Below are 23,561 nucleotides of genomic sequence, written 5' to 3'. Positions count from 1 at the left end.
TTGCCAGCTTGCTAAAAGAAAGAACTTGAATTTATATAGCACCATCCATAGTCTCAGAAGATCCCATAGCACTTTAAAGCTTTGTTGTAGCCACAAACAACAATGAGATAATGATCAAATAATCTGTTTTTAGTGATGTTGGTTGGGAAATACATATTCGGCAAGTTTCCCCTGATCTTTTTTGAAACAGTGACATGGGTTTTTTACGTCCACCTGAGAGGGCAGACAGGGCTTTGATTCAACATCTCATCTGAAAGGCAACACCTCCAGAAGTGCAGTATTCCCTTAGCAGCAGCCACCTCAAAGCACTGGAGAAGTACCACTAGCAGTAGCTTGAGAAGAGCCTCCAAATTCGATTGCAAGAAAGGTGGTCCAATGGCAATGTCCTCTCCCAAGCCAACTTGCCTAGCATCGAGCCACTAATCACTCAGAAGCAGCTCCACTTAACGCGACATTCATATGCCTGACACCAGACTCCTGAAGCTTTAGCTCTACTCGGAACTCAGCCATGGCATCCCAGGAAGACAACGGAAATGCTTTAGGGATGTCCTCAAAGCACCCCTGACTCACCAATTCAAGGGAGTCCCTGGTTTGAGGCCAGCAAAAATTGAGAAGGCTCATTTGGGAAGGGACTGAACACATCGAGAGTCTTCATTGGGAGCATGCCGAGACGATGTCGAGGCATTGGAGGGAACACACAAACCTCCGAACAGCCCATCTATCCAGCCCTTAGAACATCACCTGCCGCACAGAGCCTGCAAATCGCACATTGAACTTTTCAACCATCTCAGAATGCATTGAACCTGGAGTGGAAGCAAGTCATCCTCAAATCCAAGGGACTTCCTAAGGAGAAGAATACTGTGGTATAGTGCAGAAACTTTTGATTTGTGATTTCATGATCTTATATTCATCCGAGCAATCCCCATTCCCCTTTCTTCCTACAGGATTTCTCAAGGCCCTTTTACCACTAATTAAAAAAAAAAATTAGGGTCATTTTTGGTGACTCTGAGCTTGCTAGTCTTAGATATGGATCTGTCTTGCATTTCCAGCATTATTCGTTAAAAGTCAGCAAAAGGACAGCTCCATACATGGTGACTGATAGAGTTTGCTGGGTGTATAGTCTCATTTTTTGGGAAGGGATAATACCAGGTTGTCACACTCTTTTGATGCTTCCACAGTCTCTGTTGCTCTTTACCTTTCTTCTTCATCAAGATTCTTAGTAGAGAAACCCCATATATTATCTTTTACTCTGAGTTGGAGTTGGAAATATGCTGGTGACCAGAGTGTCCTTCTCTGTCACATTTTGAAGTGCAGTTGAGAGGCTCCTCGAAGCAGAGAGAAAAAAAAATCATAAGTACAGGTATGCCCTGAGATATTGGCAAGAAGCACTTTTAAATGGATCATTTCTGTAAGGCAGATTTATTCACGATAACGTTTCCCCTTCTTTAATTTGGAGTACTGTATACAGTTCAGGGCACCACACCCGAGAGGATACTTTGGCCTTGGAAGGTGTGCAGAGCCAAATCACCAGAATGTTATCAGGGCTGCAAGGTTTAAGTTATGAGGAACAATTACATAAACTAGGTTTGCATGCCCTGGAATAGAAGGTATGGGCGATTGCGTTTTTGATGAAACGAATTGCTTTGGTAGATGGAGAGAAACTATTTCCACTCATTGAGGAGTCTAGGACTAGGGGACAGAGCCTTAAAATCAGAACCAGACCATTCAGCAAAGGGTTAGAAGACATTTCTTCACACAAAGGGTAATGGAAGTATGACACACTCTCCCACAAAAAGCAGTAGATACCAGCTCAATTAAAAATTTTAAATCTGATATCAAGAGGTTTTTGCTAGCCAAGCATATTAAGGGATATGGAGTCAAGGTGTGCAAATGATATAGATCAACTATGATCTCATTGAATGGCAGAAAGGCTGAATGGCTTACTTCTGTACCTATGTTCCTCTGTTGCTATATCCTGTGTAAGCTACACTAGAATTGATACAGCACAGAAGATGACCATTCAGCGCTTCACATCCATGCTGGTCCTCTGCAACAGCAGCTCAGCTAGTCCACTCCCAACTCTTTCCCCGGAGCCCTGCAAATTTTATTTCTTCATATAATTATCCAATTCCCCTTTGAAGGTTATGATTGAATCTGCCTCCAACAGGCATTGCATTCCAGATCCTAACCACTTACTGCATAAAAACATTTGTCCTCGTTGTTGGTTCTTTAAATTCCAATGATGGGAGCAGTTTCTCCATATCTAATTTGTCCAGAACCGTCATGATTTTGAGCACTTCTAACAAACTGCCTCTCAATCTTCTCTAAGGAGAAAAACTGCAGCTTCTCCAATTTATCCAGGTAACTGAAATGCCTCATTCCTGGAACCATTCTCGTAACTCTTTTCTGTACCCTCACCAATGCCTTCACATCATTCCAAAAAGTGTGGTGCCCAGAATTAGATACAGTACTCCAGTTGAGGCTGAGCTACTGTTTTATTATGGTTCTTCATAACTTCCTTGCTTTTGTATTCTACATGCCTTGATAAGGCTGAAGCATTTGCAACAACCTTCACAGAAGTTCCAAGTGGATGATCCATATTGGCCTCCTCCGGAGGTCCCCAGCATCCAGTCAGCCAATTCCATCCACTCCACGTGATAGCAAGAAACAGCTGAAGACACTGGATACTGCAAAGGCTATGGGCGCTGACAATATTTTGACAATTGTACTGAAGACTTGTGCTCCAGAACATGCCGTGCCGCTAGCCAAGCTGTTCCAGTACAGCTACAACACTGGCATCTACCCAACAATGTGGAAAATTGCCTGGTTATGTCCTGTACACAAAAGGCAGGACAAATCCAAGCCGACCAATTACAGCCCCATCAGTATACTCTTGATCATCAATAAAGTGATGGAAGAGGTCATCAACAGTGCTAACAAATGGCACTTGCTTAGCAACAATCTGCTCACTGACGCCAAGTTTGGGTTCTGCCAGGGCCATTCATCTCCTTACCTTATTATGCCTTGGTCCAAACATAGACTAAAGAGTTGAGCTCCAGAGGTGAGGTGATAGTGACCGCCCTTGACATCAAGGCACTGAGTGTGGCATCAAGGAGTTCTAGCAAAACTCAAGTCACTAGGAATCGGGGAAAACTCTCAAGCTGGTTGATGTCATACCTAGTATAAAGAAGATGTTGTGGCGGTTGGATGTCAATCATCTCAGTTCCAGGACATCATTGCAGGAGTTCCTCAGGGTAGTGTCCTCGGCCCAACCATCTTCAGATACTTCATCAATGACCTTCCTTCCATCTTTAGGTCAGAATTGGGGATGTTTGCCAGTGATTGCACAATGTTCAGCACCATTCACTACTTGTCAGACACTGAAGCAGTCCAAGTCCAAATGCAGCAAGACCTGTACACAAGTGCCAGGCAATGACCATCTCCAACAAAATGGAATCTATCACCCCTTGACATTCAATGGCATTACCATCACTGAATGCCCTATTATCAACAACCTTGGGGTTACCATTAACCAGAAACTGAACTGGATTATCCATATAAATATTGTGGCTACAAGAGAAGATCAGATGCTAGGAATTCTGTGGCGAGTACCTCACTTCCTGACTCCCCAAAGCCTGTCCCCCTCTACAAGGCACAGGTCAGGAGTGTGATGGAATATTCTCCACTTGCCTGGATGAGTGCAGCACCAATGACACTCAAGAAGCTCAAAACCATCCTCTTTATTGGCACCCCATCCACAAACATTCACTCCCTCCACCACCGTCAAACAGTGTGGGCAGTGTGTACCATCTAGGAACTCACCAAGGCTCCTTATGCAGCACCTTCCAAACCCAGGACCTTTACCATCTAGAAGGACAAGGGCAGCAGGCACAAGGGAATACCACCACTTGGAAGTTCCCAACCAAGCTACTCACCATCCTGACTTGGAACTATTTTGTCGTTCCTTCACTGTCACTGGATCAGAATCCTGGAACTCCCTCCCTAGTACTTACACCACAGGGATTGCAGCGCTTCAAGAGGGCAGCTCACCACCACCTTCTCAAGGATAATTACGGATGGGCAATAAATGCTGGCCTAGCCAGCGATGCGCACATCCTGTAGATGAATTTTTTAAAAGTTGCTGGGTTTACTCTTACACCCTTTTTGGACAAGGGTGTAACATTTGCAGTTCTCCCGTCTTCTGACACTTGACCTCTTATCTAAGGAGGATTGGCCAATAGTTATGGCCAGTACCTCTGCCATTTCCACCCTCACTTCCCTCAGCATCCTCGGATGTATCCCATCCGGTCCTGTTCAGTTTATAAGTTTGAGTACAGCTAGCCTTTCAAATACTTCTTCATCAATTTTTTGCCCATCAAGTGCCGCAAATACTTCCCCTTTCACTATGACTTTGACAACATTTTGTTCCTTGGTAAAGGCAGATGTACAGTATTCATTTAGTACCTTGGCCTCTGACTCATTGTGCAGATCCTTTTTTTGGTCCCTAATTGACCCCATCCTTCCTCTTACTACCATTTCGCTATTTATATGCCCATGGAAGACTTTTGGATTCCCTTTTATGATGGCCAGTTACTTCTCATGCTGCCTCTTTGCCTCCCTTATTTCTTTTTTCACTGTCCCTCTGAACTTTCAACATCATCCTGGTTCTCACCTGTATTATCTACATCTGCCATGCCTTATTTTTCTGCTTCATCTTACTCTCTACCTTTTTCATCCCCCAAGGAACTCTGGCTTTGGTTGTCCTGCATTTCTTCCTTGTGAGAATGTATCGTGCCTGTACCCGAACCCATTGCCTCCTTAAAGACATCCCATTATTCCATTACAGTTTTGCCTGCCAATCTTTGATTCCAATTTACGTGGGGCAAAACTGTTCTCACCTCAGTGAAATTGGTGCTTCTCCAATTAAGTACTTTTACTTTAGATTGCTCCTTGTCCTTAGAGTACTCTGATCACTGGCTTCAATAAATTATTTCTTTTAATGTTGTAAATCATCTTTTTTCATGGACTGTAAAGTTCAGTGATGTTTCCCCATGGTGTAATTGAATTCACACAGTCATACTGCATTTCAACATTTTTTAAAAATGATGCTTTCAAAACTGGTAGAATCCAGGTAGACTGAGGAAATTTATTAGCAGAAAAGTAGAGCGGGGAGGTCAACTTATAGGCCTAAATATTCATTTTGGTGCCAAAGAAATGGGGTCATCTAATAAACCAGGTCGATTTATACACCGCGATTTACAGAAATTAAAGTCCTCAATATCACCACTCTTTTGTTCTTGCACATCTTTTGTGATTTCCCTGCAGATTTGCTTCTATCTCTCTCTCTCTCTCTCTCACTATTTTGAGGCTTACAGAATACCCCCAGTAACATGATAATACCCTTCGTGCTTCTCAGCTCCAACCAAACAGATTCTTTTCTTGCCCCCTCAAGGGCTTTTCTTTCTGACACTACAATGCCTTTGCTAATCATACTGCCATCCCACCTCTATTTCTTTCTTCCCGATTTTTTCTAAAGGATTTGTATCCTTGAAAATTAATTTTCCAGTCCTCAAAATTTTTAACTCATGCTTCATTATGGCTACTACATCATGGGGAGAATTTTCTGAATGTCGGGCGGGCTGGTTGGGAATGGGCGGGCGCGGAGCCAATCCCCGCCTGCGATCGGCTCTGTGCCATCATTTTACGTGGGCACGAAAGAGTGCAGAAATCTCCCTGAGGCACGGAGCTGCCTCGGGGAGATTAAGTACATATTGAAATTTTTTAATAAAGAAAGATAGAAATTATTTATACATGTCCCCTCATGTGACAGTGTCACATGAGCTGGGACATGTTTGTCAATTTAGCAGAGTTTATTTATTGATTTTATTAAACCTTCAGGAAACCTCATCCTACCCGTGGATGAGGTTTCCTGAAAAACGCGAAGGCCACTTGGGATCTTCACCTGCCCGCCAACTTTAAGCATTGATAATTACTTTAATTAGTTTTTTAATGCCTTAATAGGCCGTTGATAGTTCGGCGGGCGCGCAGCCACCTCCGGCACACACCCGCCGAACGTAGTAACTAAATGATGCACACTGATATCACTGCGCATCATTTTACGCATTGGCGTGTTGGGCCCACCCCTGTACGCCGACGTCAAAGCTCTGTCCCATGTTCCCACACGGCTATTTGTGCTTGTAGCTAACCCACTTTATTCACCATTCTTTACATGTTTGCGTACATGTAATCTAAACCTGTCTTTGTATTCCTCATAGCTCTCTTTAGTCTGCTCCTATGTAATGTAGTAATACTTTCTTCTCTAATATTATCCAACACTCACTTTATGCACCTTAATCCATTTTGTAATTCTATATCCTAGTTCCCATCCCCCTGCCAATTTAGTTTAAGCCCTAAGGTGAAGGCAAAATACTGCGGATGCTGGAAATCTGAAATAAAAACAGAAAATGCTGGAAAAGCTCAGCAGGTCTGGCAGCATCTGTGGAGAGAGAAACAGAGTTAACATTTTGAGTACATATGACTCTCCGTCACAGCTGTTTATATTTTAGCTTAAACCCTCCTAACCACACTAGTGAACCTCTTGCGAGGAAATTGGCCTGTGTCCTAATGAGGTGCAACCCATCCCTTTTAGATAGATGCCTCCTGCCCCAGAACTGGTCCCAATGTGCCAAGAGTCTGAAACCCTCCATCCTGCACCATGCCTCAAGCATTGATTTACCCTATCATTCTATTGCAACTCTTGCTACCAAGGCGCACTGGGAGTGTTCCAGAGATTACTGCCTTTGGGGCTCTACTTTTTAACTCCCACTCTAGCTCCTGAAAGCCTGGCTGTAGGACTTCAATACCTACCCTCTCTATGTCTTTGGTACTGAAGTGTGCCACGCCTTCTGGCTCACTCCCTCCACCCCCCACCGAAGATTATTTTGCACCCTCTCCATGATGTTTGTTTTTATCCTTTCGTGGAATGTGGGCATTGCTGACGAGACCAGCGTTTATTGCCCATCCTTAATTGCCCTTGAGAAGGTGGTGCTGAGCCACTTTCTTGAATCTCTGAAGTCCACGTGGTATAGGTACATCCACAGTGCTGTTAGGAAGGGAATTCCAGGATTTTGACCCAGTGACACTGAAGGAGTGGCGATATATTTCCAATCCAGGATGATGTGTAGCTTGGAGCAGAATTTGCAGGTGGTGGTGCTTCCATACATTTACAAACTAGTTTAAACAATTGATGCATTTGCTGCCCTTGTCCTTCTAAGTGGTGGAGGTCATGGGTTTGGAAGGTGTCGAAGGAGCCTTGGTGAGTTCCTGCAGAGCACCATGTAGGTGGTACACACTGCTGCCACTATGTGTCGGTGGTGGAGGGAGTAAATGTTTGTGGATGGGGGTGCCAATCAAACGGGCTACTTTGTCCTGGATGGTGTTGAGCTTCTTGAGTGTTGTTGGAGTTGCACTGATCCAGGCAAGTAGAGATTATTCCATCACACTCCTGACTTGTGCCTTGTACATGGTGGACAGGCTTTGGGCAGTCAGGAGGTGAGTTACTTGCCACAGGATTCCTAGCCTCTGACCTGCTCTTGTAGCCTTAATATTTATGTAGCTGATCTAGTTCAGTTTCTAGTCAATGGTAACCCCAGCTTGTTGTTATTAGAGCATTTAGTAATGGTAATGCCATTGAATGTCAGGGGGAGAGGGTTAGATTCCCTCTTGTAGGAGATGGCCATTATCTGACATTTGTGTGGAGTGAATGTTACCCACCAGTTATCAGCCCAAGCGTGAATCTCATCCAGGTCTTGCTGCAGATGGATTCAGTATCTAAAGAGTGCAAATGATGCTGAATATTGTGCAATCATCAGCGAACGTTCCCACTTCTGCCCTTATGATGGAGGGAAGGCCGCTGATGAAGCAGCTGAAGATGGTTGGTCCAAGGATGCTACTCTGAGGAACTCTTCCAGCAATGTCCTGGGGCTGAGATGATTGATCTCCAAAAACCACAGCCATCTTCCGTTGTCCTAGGAATGACTCCAGCCAATGGAGAGTTTCCCCTATCCCCTTTGACTCCTGTTTTGCTGGTCAAATGCCGCCTTGATGTTCACCTCACCTGTGGACTTTAACTCTTTTGTCCATGTTTGGACCAAGGCTGTAATGAGGTCAGGTGCTGAGTGGCTCTGATGGAACCCAAACTGAGTGTCAGTGAGCGGATTGTTGCTGAGTACATTATGCTTGATAGCACTGTTGACAGCTCCTTCCATCACTCTGCTGATGATCGAGAGTAGGCTAATGAGGCGGTAATTGGACGGTTTGGATTTATCTTGCCTTTTGTGGACAGGACGTACCTGGACAATCTTCCACATTTCTGAGTAGATGCCAGTGTTGTAGCTGTATTTGAACAGCTTGGCTATGGGCATGGAATGTTGTCAGGACCGATAGCCTTAGCCGTATCCAGTGCCTTCAGCCGCTTCTTGATATCATGTGGAATGAATCGAATTGGCTAAAGACTGGCATCTGTGATACTAGGGACATTAGGAGGAGTCTGAGATGGATCATTTACTTGGTACTTGTGGCTGAAGATGGTTGCAAATACTTCAGCCTTGTCCTCTGCACTTAAGTGCTGGGCTGCCCCATTATTGATGATGGAGATATTTATGGAGCCGCCTCCTCCAGTGAGTTGTTTTATTGTCCACCATCACTCACAACTGGATGTGGCAGGACTGCAGAGCTTAGATCTGACCCAGAAGTTGTGAGATTGCTTTGCTCTGTCTATCGCATGCTGCTTCCACTGTTTAGCAGACATGTAGCCCTGTGTTATAGCTTCATCGGGTTAACACTTCATTTTTAGGTATGTCTGGTGCTGCTGCTGGCATGCGCTCCTGCACTCTTCATTGAACCAGGGTTGATTCCTCGGTTGCTGGTAATGGTAGAGTGGGGGATATGCTGGGCCATGAGGTTACAGTAGCATTTGAATACAGTTTTGTTGCGGAAGATGGCCCACAGCGCCTCATGAATGCCTAGTTTTGAGTTGCTAGATCTGTCGAAATCTTTTCCATTTAGCACGATGATAGTGCCACACAACATGATGGAGGATACCCTCCATGTGAATACAGGACTTAGTCTCCACAAGGACTGTGCTGTGGTCATTCCTACCAATACTGTGATGGACAGTTGCATCTGCAACAGGTAGATTAGTGAGGACAAGGACAAGTAAGTTTTTCCCTCTTTGTTCCCTCACCACATGGCGTAGGCCCACTCTAGCAGCTGTGTCCTTTAGGTCTCGGCCAGCCCAGTCAGTGGTGGTGCTACTGAGCCATTCTTGGTGATGGACATTGAAGTCCCTGACCCAGAGCACATTCTGTGCCCTTGTCACCCTCAGTACTACTTCCAATTGGTGTTCAACATGAACGAGTACAGGTTCATTAGCTGAGGGGGAGTAGGGTGGTGATAGGTGGTAATCAGCAGAATGCTTCTTTGCCCATGTTGCCCTGATGCCATGAGACTTTGTGGGGTCCAGAGTCAATGTTGAAGACTCTCAGGGTTACTCCATCTCAACTGTACACTACTGTGCGCCAGTAGGACAATACATACTCGGGCATGGTGATCGTGGTGTCTGCGACATTGACTATAAGGTGTGATTCCATGAGTTTGACTGTGTCAGACTGTTCCCAATTTTGGCACAAGCTTTCAGATGCTCTTATGGAGGACTTTGCAGGGTCGACAGGGTTAGGTGTGCCATTGGTATTTCTGGTGCCTAGGTTGATGCATTTTACTTTTCTGTAGCAGTTCTAGACCATTTTAATGGGAATTTTATGAGTCTACCACATTGCTGTGAGTCTGGAGTCACCTGGAGGCCAGTTTAGGAAAGGACAGCAGATTTCCTTCCCTACAGGACATTAGTTTACAACCCTTGACAGTGGTTTCACAGTCATCATTACTGAAGCTAGCTTTTAATTCCAGATTTAATTAAATTTAAATTCCACCAGCTGCAATGGTGGGATTTCAACTCACTCCCCAGAACATTATGGATTCCTAGTCTGGTGGCATTATCACTACGCCACCCTCTCTCCATTACCCTAGCAACAGGGAAGCAACATACTATGCAAAACACACAATGATGGTTACAGAAATGTTTTTCTATCCCCCTAACAATTGACGCTTCTATAATGACAGCATTTCTACTCTTTGCTGTTCCGCCCTCTACAGTCCTTTGATCATTGGTGCTATTGTCTGGACTGCACTCCTTCAAGGCATTGTCACGCCCAGCAGTCTCGAATGCTGAGCACCAGTTTGAGAGCGGCACATGCCCCAAAGACTCCTGCACTTTCTGCCTCTTCATCCTCCAGATGGTTAATTATCAGCTTTGGCAGAGCAAAAAAAATTGTAGTAATGGATTAGCCACTTGATATACATTCCATTTGAGGAAGGTTTGTGGGGTGTTTTCTAGCATGGGATGCTGATCTGCTACCGCAGGTTTTCTCGTGCAGAAATTTAAGATGACCAAAAATATTTCTTGTTAATTTCAATACTCCGTATTATAAAGACTTGGAGCAGCTAGAGAAATTTATCTAGTGCTTTATAAAAAGTATCCCGGCGTTCCTTGTCGCTTGTTACCTCGGTAAAGACTGATGACGTTTAAAAAAAAATTTGAGCTTCCAGTTAATAGCCGAAAGAATGACGTGTCAAGATTTCACATTTTAAAACTTTTACTGTAACAAATGACTAAAAGCAGTATTGACAAAACACTGTTTTCTTCTTGCAGGCAACTTTAAACTATAAAGAGGAATGTTCCTCTTTTATACTTATCACTCATCACGCTCTCCAAGGAATTACAGTTCTTACAGTAAACAGTCCACAGTTGCTCCCAGCAGGTTCCCTATCCCTGCTCTGCCAAGTAGTAACTTCGAGTGACTTTCCAGGCACTTTTCTCAGTTTTCAGTGAGTTTCTTAAATTTACCACCAGCAGTAAAGCCTATCTGGTTGATTATTTTCTCCTTAGCCATGGCAGAACAAGTTTCCCAGAATCAGTAGAAGGCTGCAGGATGTGTCCCTTCGACAAAGACCATCTCCCTTACACATCTGGCTATGATAGCTCGCAAAGCCAAGCAGCCTTTTATCTCTGCCGACCACACAGTACCTCTGCTTTCTGTCTGTGATATTCATTAATTTTTAGGGAAGCCTGTGGCCTGATCTCAAAATTGGTTCCCTCTGCCCTCTTCCCCCATGGCAACGTGAAACACATTAATCTTGCACCCAGATAGAAATGTTAATTAGATAGCTTTGATCCCAGCTCTCTCATCTTAGCAATAAACGGATCATTTACAGCACGATTGTTTGCAACCTGATATCTACAACACTTTCCTGAGACTTTGGGAGCCTCCAGGTGTCTATTAATGGTAAACTCAGAGACTGCTGCCATTGTCTCCACATCTAAATACCTTGCACCTTCTTTTCAGTAAGACAATCTAACAGTCAAACCAACCAGGCTTACTGTCAGGCAGACTGCATACCAGGTCATGTGACCTCTTCATTTATCCTAAATTTAAAGCTACATTCCCAAAATATAATAACCGTATAAACCTCATAATTATAAGTCTCTCCATTTACTTCAATATTTAATATCTTAGCTTCATGACATATTCTGATTGTTTTTTTCGCTATCAACGTTTACCATTATGCAGTTTCCAAAATCAATGGCTGTTGGTATTGAGATGTATTATTCATAGCTATTGGATTAACCAGTTTTGTTTTATTTTGATGTTGCCGAGTTCAAAGGCTGATTGTAAAACTCCCACATAGAACAGTTATTACTACCAAATCATAATGAGCAATTAAACATGAAAGCAAAGACGTGAGATGTGCTGTGAGCTAATGATTAATGCATCTTGATAATATAGATTTTCATTCTGTAGTTCACAATCATTACTCAAGATTTAACTTTCAGATCTTCGCAGAGCTAGCCAATTAAAGAAATGCTTCATAAGAAGTACTCAAATGTCCCCTGGTTCTTAAAAGCTGTTCAGCCTGTTTCTTGAAATTTTTAAAAATACATTTCCTGATTGTTTTCTTCTCCATCAGCACATGCCATCAGGTTTCTAAAATCAACAGATGCTGGGGCTGAGAATGCATTACTTGCTGCCCATAGTGCAGATCCATATTGAGCCCAGCTGATCACAATACTGGGGGTCAGACATGATGCTGGGTATCCAGTGTACCTAGGTGGGGAAACACCTATGGCTGTCTGAAGACATATGCATCAGGCATGCACTAAACTCATAAAGGGATCAAAATGTATGTTGATGAGATCTCAGCAACAAAACTGTGCTATGGTCAATCAGTGTTCACATAGAATTGGTGCTGGATTGTAGGCCTTGAAATCAACCTTGTTTGCTCTGTTCTTAAAGGTGAGTTTACTTGATAGTTTAACGCAGTGGTCTGTCCGTTTAAAAAAAATCCTGCTTTTGCTACTGGAACTGTATATATCTTATATCTGGACCCATCTCTCATCCGGGTCTTTGCTAGATTGAAATGCAATTATTTAGATCCGGCATCTATGGGCATCCCACTGAGTAGGCCTTTTCTCTGAAGGACAAAGAGGAACACTGTAGAGGCATGCAAAGCAGGTGCTTTTACATCGTATCTGCTCAAGAGGGCCCACTCACATCTCATTGCATGGGCCATTCTGAGCAACAACACAAGTTATATGATGAATTTCCACAGCAGCATTGTGCAGGTGAAACATGCATTATTTGGCCAGACCTATAATATCTTGATTCCTTTCAACTGATTATTGACGGATCAAGGCTATCCATGCAAACTTTTGATCATAAACCCTTTGACATTGCTAGGGAATAGACCTGAAGAGAGATGCAATGAGGTATTCACAGATATCAAAATCTTGGTGCAATAGACTCTTGGAATGCTGAAATCATAGACCCAATATTTCTGGGGAAGTGGGGAGGGTGCAGGGGAACAAGGTAGCACAGGAAACACCTGGCAGCACCAGGGATGTAGAGGGCCTAATGAATTTAATGGAAGGACCTCATTATAATTTTTTCGTCCATTTTCCAACTGTTCAAATTGACAATGACTGGAGGCCACAGCTGTGGACTCTTGGAGACAAACCTCTGCAAATAGGAAGGGGAAAGGAAGCCATAGATTAGTGCTTGGAGCTGGAGGGGGTGATTGCCAATCAAGGCAGTGAGGAGCTAGAGATTGGGGCTTGAAATGAAGTTGCCAGTCGTGGTAGGGTTAGCTGAAGGCTTCCTTAAGGACCTGGGGGAAACACACCTGGCCCACCAGGAATGCTATAAAAGGCACACTTCTTCTTGAGCCAGCTTCCCTTCTGCTGCTGTGTTCCCCAAGCCATGGAAAAACCAAGGCGCAATTGTTAAATTTAAATCATGCTCTCAACTGCATTATAGGAGCCTGATTTAATCAAGGACAGGGCGCTTCTATGACATGAAACCTGCCTCTGTTAAAACAACGCCTGGTTGGGGACACTTTCCCCACTTTTAAATTTTTAGCCATCAATCCCCTCTCGCCTGCCTTGGGGGGCTTAATATCAAGACCAAATTTCAGATGCTTCAGCCCATCAACAAAGTCTTGCTTGCATTCTGGTTAGGATATTCAAGATTATCATAATCCGCTTCACTTATTATTAATTTGTTCTGCAAAGAGCCAGTAGCAGGTTCATGGGTAAAAGATCTGACATCCAACATTGTCAGAAGAGAACCTCGACCTGGAGGTGCCTTCTGTTCACTTGAAATGGTCATTGCAGCCTACTATAAATGTACCCTTTTATTTAAGGGCCTAGATCATACAATGCACATCTGCAGTTGTACCTGATATGCTTCTGTTAGCCACCATGACCCATGAATATCATAGCATTTCTCCAGAACTTGCTTATTCTGCTCCAACCCAAATTAAAAGTTATGACACGTTAAAGTATCGGTTAACCCAAATTTTATTAACTTATAAAATAAATAGTGTAAATGTGTGGGGGGCCTCCAGGTAAACTGTATGAGGTTCCCGGGGGTTGGGGGGGGTGCTCCTTTAAGGTCACTCTGTGGCCCACAGAAGGACCCCTCAGTGACAATGGCCGCCCATGCAACTTTGTTGCCACTGTTGGAGAGTTCACCGCCCCAATCACCACAGTCTGTCTGCATGCCCCTGCGCATTAAATAAAAATCTTTATCCCTCTGATTGGGCCAGCAGTTCTGATAGGCAGGATGCATTCTCAATTGGATGGCAGTCTCAGCAGTGGCCTCTTAATTGGCTGCTGCCTGTAATATCCTGCCCAGGGTTCCACCATCTATCGTGTTTTCAGAACCAGCTTTTGATCATGGCGGGACAACCATGATTTGGAAAAATACCGGCCTATTTGTGCCTTCTACTTCCTAACAATGCACAACTTCTAAGTGTTTCTCCACTGAGAGGAGGAAGTTAGATGGATGGATGCTGGGTGTCCATGTATGCTGCTAGAGATGGAGGTGGTTCAGTACCACTTCCAACGTGATCACCAGATGGCCTTCAGGTGCCATTGATATTACTGCACTGATTGCTTCTTTTATGCTGTATCCAGTATAATTAGAGCAACATAGATAGATAATTCTGATAAAACCTCATTATCTCCATCATAAGTGTCATTTCCTGTCATTCTGTGTAACCTCGCAGTCTTGACCAGAAATCTGTGTGGGAGAGCATGGCTGTCAAGCCTTCAGATCTTATTTCAAAATTGTAATATAAGTAAATTGCAGATTGTATTTTGAGAGCGTACTTGCTGTAGCAAGTATTCAGAGTCAGCAAAATTTTACCTAGTGTACTAATGAGTTAGCATTGACTTTCAGCAATCTCAACACAGCCTGTTCCAATGTTGCTCTTCTTTAGAGGATGTTCTTCAACTCCAAGGAGTGTCTCTCCTCTTGCAACAAGAGCTCCAAATGTGCATCCTGGAATAGAGTGATGCTGCTCTGTCAACTTGCCTTAGATATTTTTCCTTCTCAGTAGAAGGACAGAAGTACAGTAACCAGCAGTCCTCAAAAAGGCATTCATCAAATAACCTGCCATATGATCCTGATATGCTGCTGGCACATCATGTAAATGGGCTGGTCTTGCATTATGGCAGGATGCCAACTCCCCTGTTTGCAGGTGCATGTTGCCCGAAGAGCATTAATTATGCCACAACTTAATCATTGTTGTTAACTCAATGTAATTTTGCTTAGAAATCCTTAAAATAACCCAGTAATAAAATAGCATAAGGGGCAATTTTGAATTCAGCTGAGTTGACCTTGTTTGTTCAAGGACATCAGCACCAAGCCTATAATACACTGTTGTTCACTTCCCTCTGCTCCTAGCCACTAACCGCTTGGTCATGAAAACACTGAAAGCTGATTTTACCTACTTACACAATGGATTACTTATGAGCATTGAAAGAAATTCCAAGTCACAGATTCCATTTTGCAGCAATTTAAAAATAATATAATTTGTAGCAGGGTGTACTTCAATCTGTAATATATCTTCCTTTGAGAATTCTCCTTCAAAGCATAACAAATACTTGGCAGAGAATTAAACACAAAGAAACCTAATCATATCCTCAGCACAGTAATACCATCAACACTTAAAATCCTTAATTTCATCACAGAGTTGCTTCTACTAGTTATCTCCATGGAGCAACTTTGTGAATTAAGTTACCGATAAGAGAAAACAGAAGTGCAACTTAGGACACATCTTAGTTTTTATGATACCCTACCCTGACAGCTTATTCCTTCAATCCTTCTTTATGTTCCGCTACAGAATAAATTTTCCTCCAGTGGAATTTTTAAAGAATATAACATTGTGTGCTGTATGTTAATGTGCTATGTCCCTGGATTAGAGATTTTCACATCAGTTTGCAGCAAAGTATTTTGCTTCAAAAATGTTATGCTCTTGGCTGGCTTTGGAAATGTGGTGGTTAGTATTAATCTACATGCAGCTTCACTGGGTTTCAAGATCTGTGCTAAATGTTTTTCTGTCTTCTCAGAAGTCATTAGCTTTATCTCCACTGCATGGATAGCAGTTTTTCCAACTATCTCCAAAATGTCTTTCCATACACTCCAGCAGCTTTTTCTGGTCATGCCTAATGAAAAGAAACAGCTTGCATTTAGTTAGTGCCTTTAATTCCCTTGGTATCCCAAAGCTGTCTAAGTTTATCCTCCACCCCTGCCTGTCTCTCTGTCCCCACCCCATCTTTCGATCCCAGCCCCGGCCGTGTATTCACTAAAGCCCCTGACCTTCTCCTCTCCGACGCTGAACGTTCAGTGCTCAGCAAAGGACTTAGTTTCATACCCTTATGCCCTCATCTCAATGAATTTCGGGCTCAGCACAATGCTGAACTCTTCTTCTGCCGTCTTTGTCTCCGTGCTCACTTCTTTGGGCAGGAGTCATCTCCCCGTTCATTGGATCCTTTTACCCACCTCCAATATTCTCCCTCCACCTGGACCCCTCCCTCTGGATCCTTAGCTTCTCTTGATCTTTTCATTGAGAACTGTCAGCGTGACATTAGTCATCTCAATTTCTCTGCTCCTGTCACCCATTCTAACCTGTCTCTCTCTGAACTTACTGCAGTCCATTCTCTCAAGTCCAACCCTGACATTGTCATCAAACCCGCTGATAAGGGTGGTGCTGTTGTTGTCTGGCGCACTGACCTCTACCTCGCGGAGGCTGAGCGTCAACTCGCAGATACTTCCTCCTATCTCTCCCTGGACCATGACCCCACCACTGAACATCAAGCCATTGTTTCCAGGACTGTCACTGACCTCATCTCCTCTGGAGATCTTCCTCCCACAGCTTCCAACCTGATAGTCACCCAACCTCAGACAGCCCACTTCTACCTTTTACCCAAAATCCACAAACAGGACTGTCGCAGCAGACTGATTGTGTCAGCCTGTTTCTGCCCCACGGAACTCATTTCTCGTTATCTTGACTCCCTTCTCTCTCCCCTTGTCCAGTCCCTTCCCACCTACATCCGTGATTCCTCTGACACCTTACGTCACATCAACAATTTCCAGTTCCCCGGCCCCAACCACTTCCTCTTTACCATGGACGTCCAATCTCTCCACACCTCCATCCCCCACCAGGATAGTCTGAGGGCTCTCACCTTCTTCCTCGAACAGAGGCCCGAACAATCCCCATCCACCACTACTCTCCTCCGTCTGGCTGAACTTGTTCTCACACTGAACAATTTCTCCTTGAACTCCTCTCACTTCCTCCAAATAAAAGGTGTGGCTATGGGTACCCGCATGAGCCCCAGCTATGCCTGTCTCTTTATGGGGTATGTGGAACATTCCTTGTTCCAGTCCTAGTCCGGTCCCCTCCCACAACTCTTTCTCCAGTACGTCGATGATTACTTCGGTGCTGCTTCATGCTCTCATCGGGACCTGGAAAAACTTATTAATTTTGCTTCCAATCTCCACCCCTCCATCATTTTCACATGGTCCATCTCTGACACTTCCCTTCCCTTCCTTGATCTCTCTGTCTCAATTTCTGGTGATAGACTGTCCACCAATATCCATTACAAGCCTACCGACTCCCACAGCTACCTCGACTACTGCTCCTCACACCCCGCTTCCTGTAAGGACTCCACCCATTCTCTCAGTTCCTTCACCTCCGTCGCATCTGTTCTGATGATGCTACCTTCAAAAACAGTTCCTCTGACATGTCTTCCTTCTTCCTTAACCGAGGTTTTCCACCCACCTGAACCGTGTCCGGCCCATCTCCCGCACATCCACCCTCACGCCTTCTCCTCCCTCCCAGAAACACGATAGGGTCCCCCTTGTCCTCACTTATCACCCCACCAGCCTCCGCATTCAAAGGATCATCCTCCGCCATTTCCACCGACTCCAGCATGATGCCACCACAAACACATCTTCCCTTCACCCCCCCCCCGCCAACCCCCGGGCGGCATTCCATAGGGATCGTTCCCTCCGTGACACCCTGGTCCACTCCTCCATCACCCCCTACTCCTCAACCCCCACCTATGGCACCTCCCCATGCATACGCAAAATACGCAACACCTGTCCCTTCACTTCCTCTCTCCTCACCGTCCAAGGGCCCAAACACTCCTTGCAAGTGAAGCAGCATTTCACTTGCATTTTCCCCAACTTAGTCAGCTGCATTCATTGCTCCCAATGCGGTTTCCTCTACATTGGAGAGACCAAACGCAGACTGGGCGACCGCTTTGCAGAACACCTTCAGTCTGTCTGCAAGAATGACCTAGACCTCCCTGTCGCTTGCCATTTTACCACTCCACCCTGCACTCTTGCCCACATGTCTGTCCTTGGCTTGCTGTATTGTTCCAGTGAAGCTCAATGCAAACTGGAAGAACAGCACCTCATCTTCCGACTAAGCACTTTACAGCCTTCTGGACTGAATATTGAGTTTAGATCTTGAACTCCCTCCTCCATCCCCACCCCCTTTCTGTTTCTTCCCCCTCCCTTTTGTTTTTTCCAATAATTTATATAGATTTTTCTTTTCCCACCTATTTCCATTATTTTTAAATCTATACCTTTTATGCCCTTTTAGTCTTATTTCACCCCACCTCCACTAGAGTTATCTGTACCTTGCGTGTCCTGCTCTCCATTCTTAATTAGCCCATTCTTTTAGATAATATCACCACCTTCAACACCTCTTTGTTCTTTTGTCTGTGACATCATTTGGTTATCTGCTCCTATCACTGCTTACTTGTCCCTACAACCACCGCCCCACCAAACCCTAAACCAGCTTATATTTCATTTCACCCCTCTCCTATTTTTACTTAGTTCTGTTGAAGGGTCATGAGGACTCGAAACGTCAACTTTGTTCTCTGCCGATGCTGCCAAACCTGCTGAGCTTTTCCAGGTATTTCTGTTTTTGTTCTGTCTAAATTTATGTTGGCCAACATAATTTCAGAGCCAGCTAGGAGCCTAGTGCTGTTGAAATAATAGATTACTTTATAAACGTGCTACTATTGTTATGTAGGCAAATTCACAGCCAATTTTCACACTGTATTCTCCAGTATTCCCTTGACTACAATGGAACCGAATACCAGACACTGAATATAACAGGGGGCTGATTTCACATGTTTTGCACCAGCGCCCAAGATGAATTTCTCCCCTAATGTATTCTAAATTAATATCATCCTTCACCTAGTATTAAAAGTACACAAAGCATTCCACTGCCTGATCCTAGGCAAGACTTGCAGAGCTTCCTTTAAACAGTATTTTGGAAATAATTAGTTGGCCAATTTCATCCACTCCTGGTGGGGAGCCTATGTGATACTCACAGTTTTCTGTCTAGGAAACCTATTGCTAAAATAAGGAGGGTAATTTTCAACCTTGCTTCCTGGGAAGTAATTTGTTTGAGTGCATCATTCACACTATAGAAACCTGTCCAATTTTAATTGCAACACAGTAGGATGAAAATTGGCCAGATGTTACAAAGGGGGATGATCACTCGCCAAGGTTTCTGCCCAAATGGAAAATTATCCCCTAAGATTACCAAATGGAAATGTTAAACTAGGAATGTCATATTAAGTGGCTACTTAAGCATTTTGGAATAGAACTTACACTGACCTTTAGGATTTACAATCTATTTTATGTCTTCCTTTCCAAATTAACATACCTATGTTGTTAATATAAAACTGATTTATGCAGAAATGTGCCAAATCCCAATTTTGCATATATGCTGCCAAATTCAAGATATAATGATTTTTGCAGGTGTAATATCCTTCATGGAGAAAAATAAAATCACAGGCATAAAATTACATTTCAAGCAAGAGATGGTGCCTGTAATCCTCTCACTACAAGATTGGAGTAATCCTAGTGAGAATTTTCTGTTAGCACCAATCAGAAGCAGCAGCCTGGAAGGGTTTGTTTCAGGCAGGAATCTGACTGACGCTACGCATATGAAATAATATCTTCCAGGTCTCACTACTGAAGTTTTGAATCCTTGGCCCAAAGACACCTCCCACCCACGCTCAATTCTGCCTTGAGTTATCAAGACTGCTTTTCTGACATCCAGTACTGGATAAGCAGGAATTTCCTCCAACTAAATACTGTACTGCAGAGATTGAAGTGATTGTTTTTGGTCCCTGCAGCAAACTCCATTTCCTAGGTACTGACTCCATTACTCTCCATGACAACAGTTTGAGATTAAACCAGTCTGTTCACAACCTTGTTATCATGTTTGTTTCTGAGATGAGCTTCCAGTTTCATACTTATGCCCTTCCTAAGGGCACCTGTTTCCACCTCTCGAAAATTGTCCAACTTTGCCTCGTCTCAGGTGATCTGCCGCTGAAACCCTCATCCATACCTTTGTTACCTCTAGACTTGTCTATTCTAAAGGATTTCTGGCTGGCCTCCCACATTCTACCCTCCATAAACTTGGGGTCATCCAAACCTCTGCTGCCCATGCCTTAACTCACAACAAGCCCTGTTCCCCTATCAACCTGTGCTTGCTGACCTGCATTGACTCCCTGTCAAGCTAAGTCTCAATTTTAAAATTCTCATCCTTATTTACAATTCCCTCCATGGCCTCGTCCCTCCCTAGCTCTGCAATCACCTCCAGCTCCGAGATACCTGCGTTCCTTTAATTCTGTCGTCTTATGCATCCTCAATGTTAATTGATCAACCATTAGTTGTCCATGCCTTTAGTGGCCTAGGCCTCAAACTCTGGAATACTCTGCCTATATCTCTCTGCCTCACTACCTCACTTTACTCCTTTAGGATGCTTCTTAAAACCTATCTCATTGATCAAGCTAATGTCTCCTTATGAGACTCTATGGCATACTTTGTTTTTAATGCACTTGTGAAGCACCTTGTGATGTTTTATTACATTAAAGTGCTTTATAAATGTAAGTTATTGTTGTTGTTAAAACCCAGATCATAGGGTTACCTTTCTTTTTTAACATTGGCACTTATTTTGTTCAGGTTGTAAAAGATTCTGACACATGCTGCTTTACTTTTCACCGTTCAAGCCGCTACTTCATCCTGATGGCAGAACTTCTTTAGGATTGTTATGATACATACATGCATGCTGCTTTTCTACAGTCTGAATTACACAGGCACTCATTGTAATGTTCCTTGCGTGGGCATCAATCTAATACAGTGTTTTTTGAAATGTATTTCTGGGAATTAAATCACATTATATGATATTAACAGATAAACACTTAACAGTTTATTGGAAATTATTTTGTCCTATATGAGAATAAATGCATTACCCATTTATTTAAATTTTATATATATCTGTTTATATTGTATACCAGTATTGCACAATGACATTTAACTGCATTCAGTTTTTAGAGAGCAGTCTGTGTTTTAATTATTGTCGTTTTTAATGAGTCATTTAAACATTTTAATTGTATTTCAGGTTGAATTGTATGCTGTGATCACGGGCCATGGAAGTGATGAGAATGGCTGTGGAGAATTCTGTATCACTTCTCATCATTTTGTAATTAACGGCATTTATAATAATTCAAGGACATTTAACAATGCTGGTAAGGAATTTTGATATTTTTGCAGTATTCAGTTTTTTGGCTAAATAACTTCATGAAATTTACATTAAAGCCATGTGGAATGCAAGTAGGATTTTTGCATTATGGCCAGGATTTTTCAGATGGCAAAGTTTTCTTGTTCGCTACCCAAAAAGCCGGTGTGGAATGCAACGCAGCTGTTACTGGCTGCCCCAATGCCATTTAACGCTCCTAGGAGAGTTAATTGGCTGCAGGCGGGTCTTCCACCCCACACTCAGGAGGAAGTCCCACCTCAGAGGAGCGGCCAGCCAATCTGATTGCTTGGCAACTCTATAGCCCCAGCAGCCCCAAAAGCTGCAGTGGACAGGACTGTGACTACAAGCAGTCCCCAGAGTCTAAATCTGTGAGCCCAGGCCCAGGCCCAGCTAAGAATCGGGGGGGTCTCAAGGCGGGGAGGGGAGGTGAGGCTGGGAGTGTGAGGTTGGTGTTGGCGGAGAGGCCGGGAAGAAGGCATCCACGGAGGCAGACCTTGTTGATGAAGGGCGTGCTGGTGGAGATGCCCGATGTTGAAAGGAAGTGGCCCCCCACTTCATGCTCGAGGCCTGAGCAGGGTCACATTCCAGGCTTACACCCTGCCCCTGAACTCCTCTCAGCGGGCAGCATGGGAAACAGCCCTTTAAGTGGTCATTAATTGGCCACTTATGGGCCTCAATTGGGGAAAGAGCCTAGGCCTAAAATTGCGAGAGGTTCAGGCGGGTGGGAGGCCAGTGGAAAGGCTATCCGAGGAATTTTATGGCTCCCATCCCCTGCAAACCCACCGCTGGAGAACATAAAATTCTGCATAATTTGTAATTAAAATTTACTTTTATTAAGAAACAAAGAACATTTGTTTTTATATGATTACTACAAGGTCATGTTTTATCAGTGAATAATTACGGTATATAATTTCCAAATAATAGCACTATAAACCTGGCCTAGTTGTTTGTCCTTACACTATATATCTCAGAGTTTATAGAAATCAGATTCTTGTTAGTAAGTACCAAGAGTTTGGGTTGATGTTTAAAATGTATGCACAGAACACAGAAAGATATTGATATAATCAATTTAAGCTTACTAAGTAACAGTCAACAATTTGTTACCAGAATGTCACTATGTATTATGTAGAGAACAATAAGTACCAGGAGTTAGAGAGGTTAGAGTTGTACTTGATGTGCTATTTAACATGGAATATTTTAGCTGCCAAAGTCGCTTTAGTTTGGAGGAATTTCCTGATATCAATACAAGTTTTTTTTGTGACCTTTGCAAGAATGAGCAGTTGGACTGGAAACTATCTGACTGATGTTTCTGACAGCAACCAAAAATCCCTCAAAGCTGGTAGATATCAGCATCGCTGTAGGCCTTCAGACTTGCAGTTCAGAACTACAGTTCAGTGCTACAGATGCCATTCCAGGACTAAAATGGCATCTGTGCTGCTCTTGCACACACCTGAATGGGGCCAGACACAATTTTTGTAAGATCATTAGCATGGGCTTCCTATAGTGCAGGGCAATGTTCCCTCTAATTTCTGTTTGCAGTGCGGTGCGGTCTTGGTGAAGACTGAAGATGGCCTTGAAGGATGCCCTCAGCAACTGTTGAGGGCCTGGCTTAGGATTGCACCATCTCGGCATGGGTGATAGCAGTGTGGGCTAGCTGGATGAAAGGCAACAGCAAGGACACTGAGTTGCAATGGTGGGACCACAAATGCTGTCATCCTGAGAGAGAAGAGTAGGTTCATGCTCCACAGAGCCACTGACATTCCCCTGGGGTAACGCCTCAGCAATTCTAGTTGTCTGCTGAAACTCAAATTGCTGGACTGGTGTGAGACCCTGCACCTTTGAGCATCGGGATCTGCAGCTATGATGGCAGCAGTAGGAGCGTGCATGGCAAGCAAGGTGTGCTTGCAAGGCACAAGTCTGAGCTTTCTCTCCAGCACTCAAACTTTGCATAGCATCTGCTTGTGCTGCAATAGAACCTGAGATATCAACTATCTGATGCTACATCACGGTTGGTCTGCAAGTGTTTTCTTGGT

The 23,561-nt window shown here is 43.8% G+C and overlaps 1 protein-coding gene across 1 annotated transcript in view; it reads left to right on the top strand.

The window, feature by feature from the left end:
• Positions 1-23,561, top strand: part of si:dkey-256h2.1 (uncharacterized protein LOC337520 homolog) — a 266,626-nt gene that overhangs the window by 190,164 nt on the left and 52,901 nt on the right. The window contains exon 10 of the mRNA XM_041185101.1: positions 21,391-21,517. Coding sequence (XP_041041035.1) covers positions 21,391-21,517 — 127 coding nt within the window. The remainder of the gene's footprint in view (positions 1-21,390; positions 21,518-23,561) is intronic.

This window comes from Carcharodon carcharias, chromosome 3 (genome assembly GCF_017639515.1).
Source record: "Carcharodon carcharias isolate sCarCar2 chromosome 3, sCarCar2.pri, whole genome shotgun sequence".
NCBI lineage: Eukaryota > Metazoa > Chordata > Chondrichthyes > Lamniformes > Lamnidae > Carcharodon > Carcharodon carcharias.
This window is presented reverse-complemented; position numbering and strand designations above follow the sequence as displayed.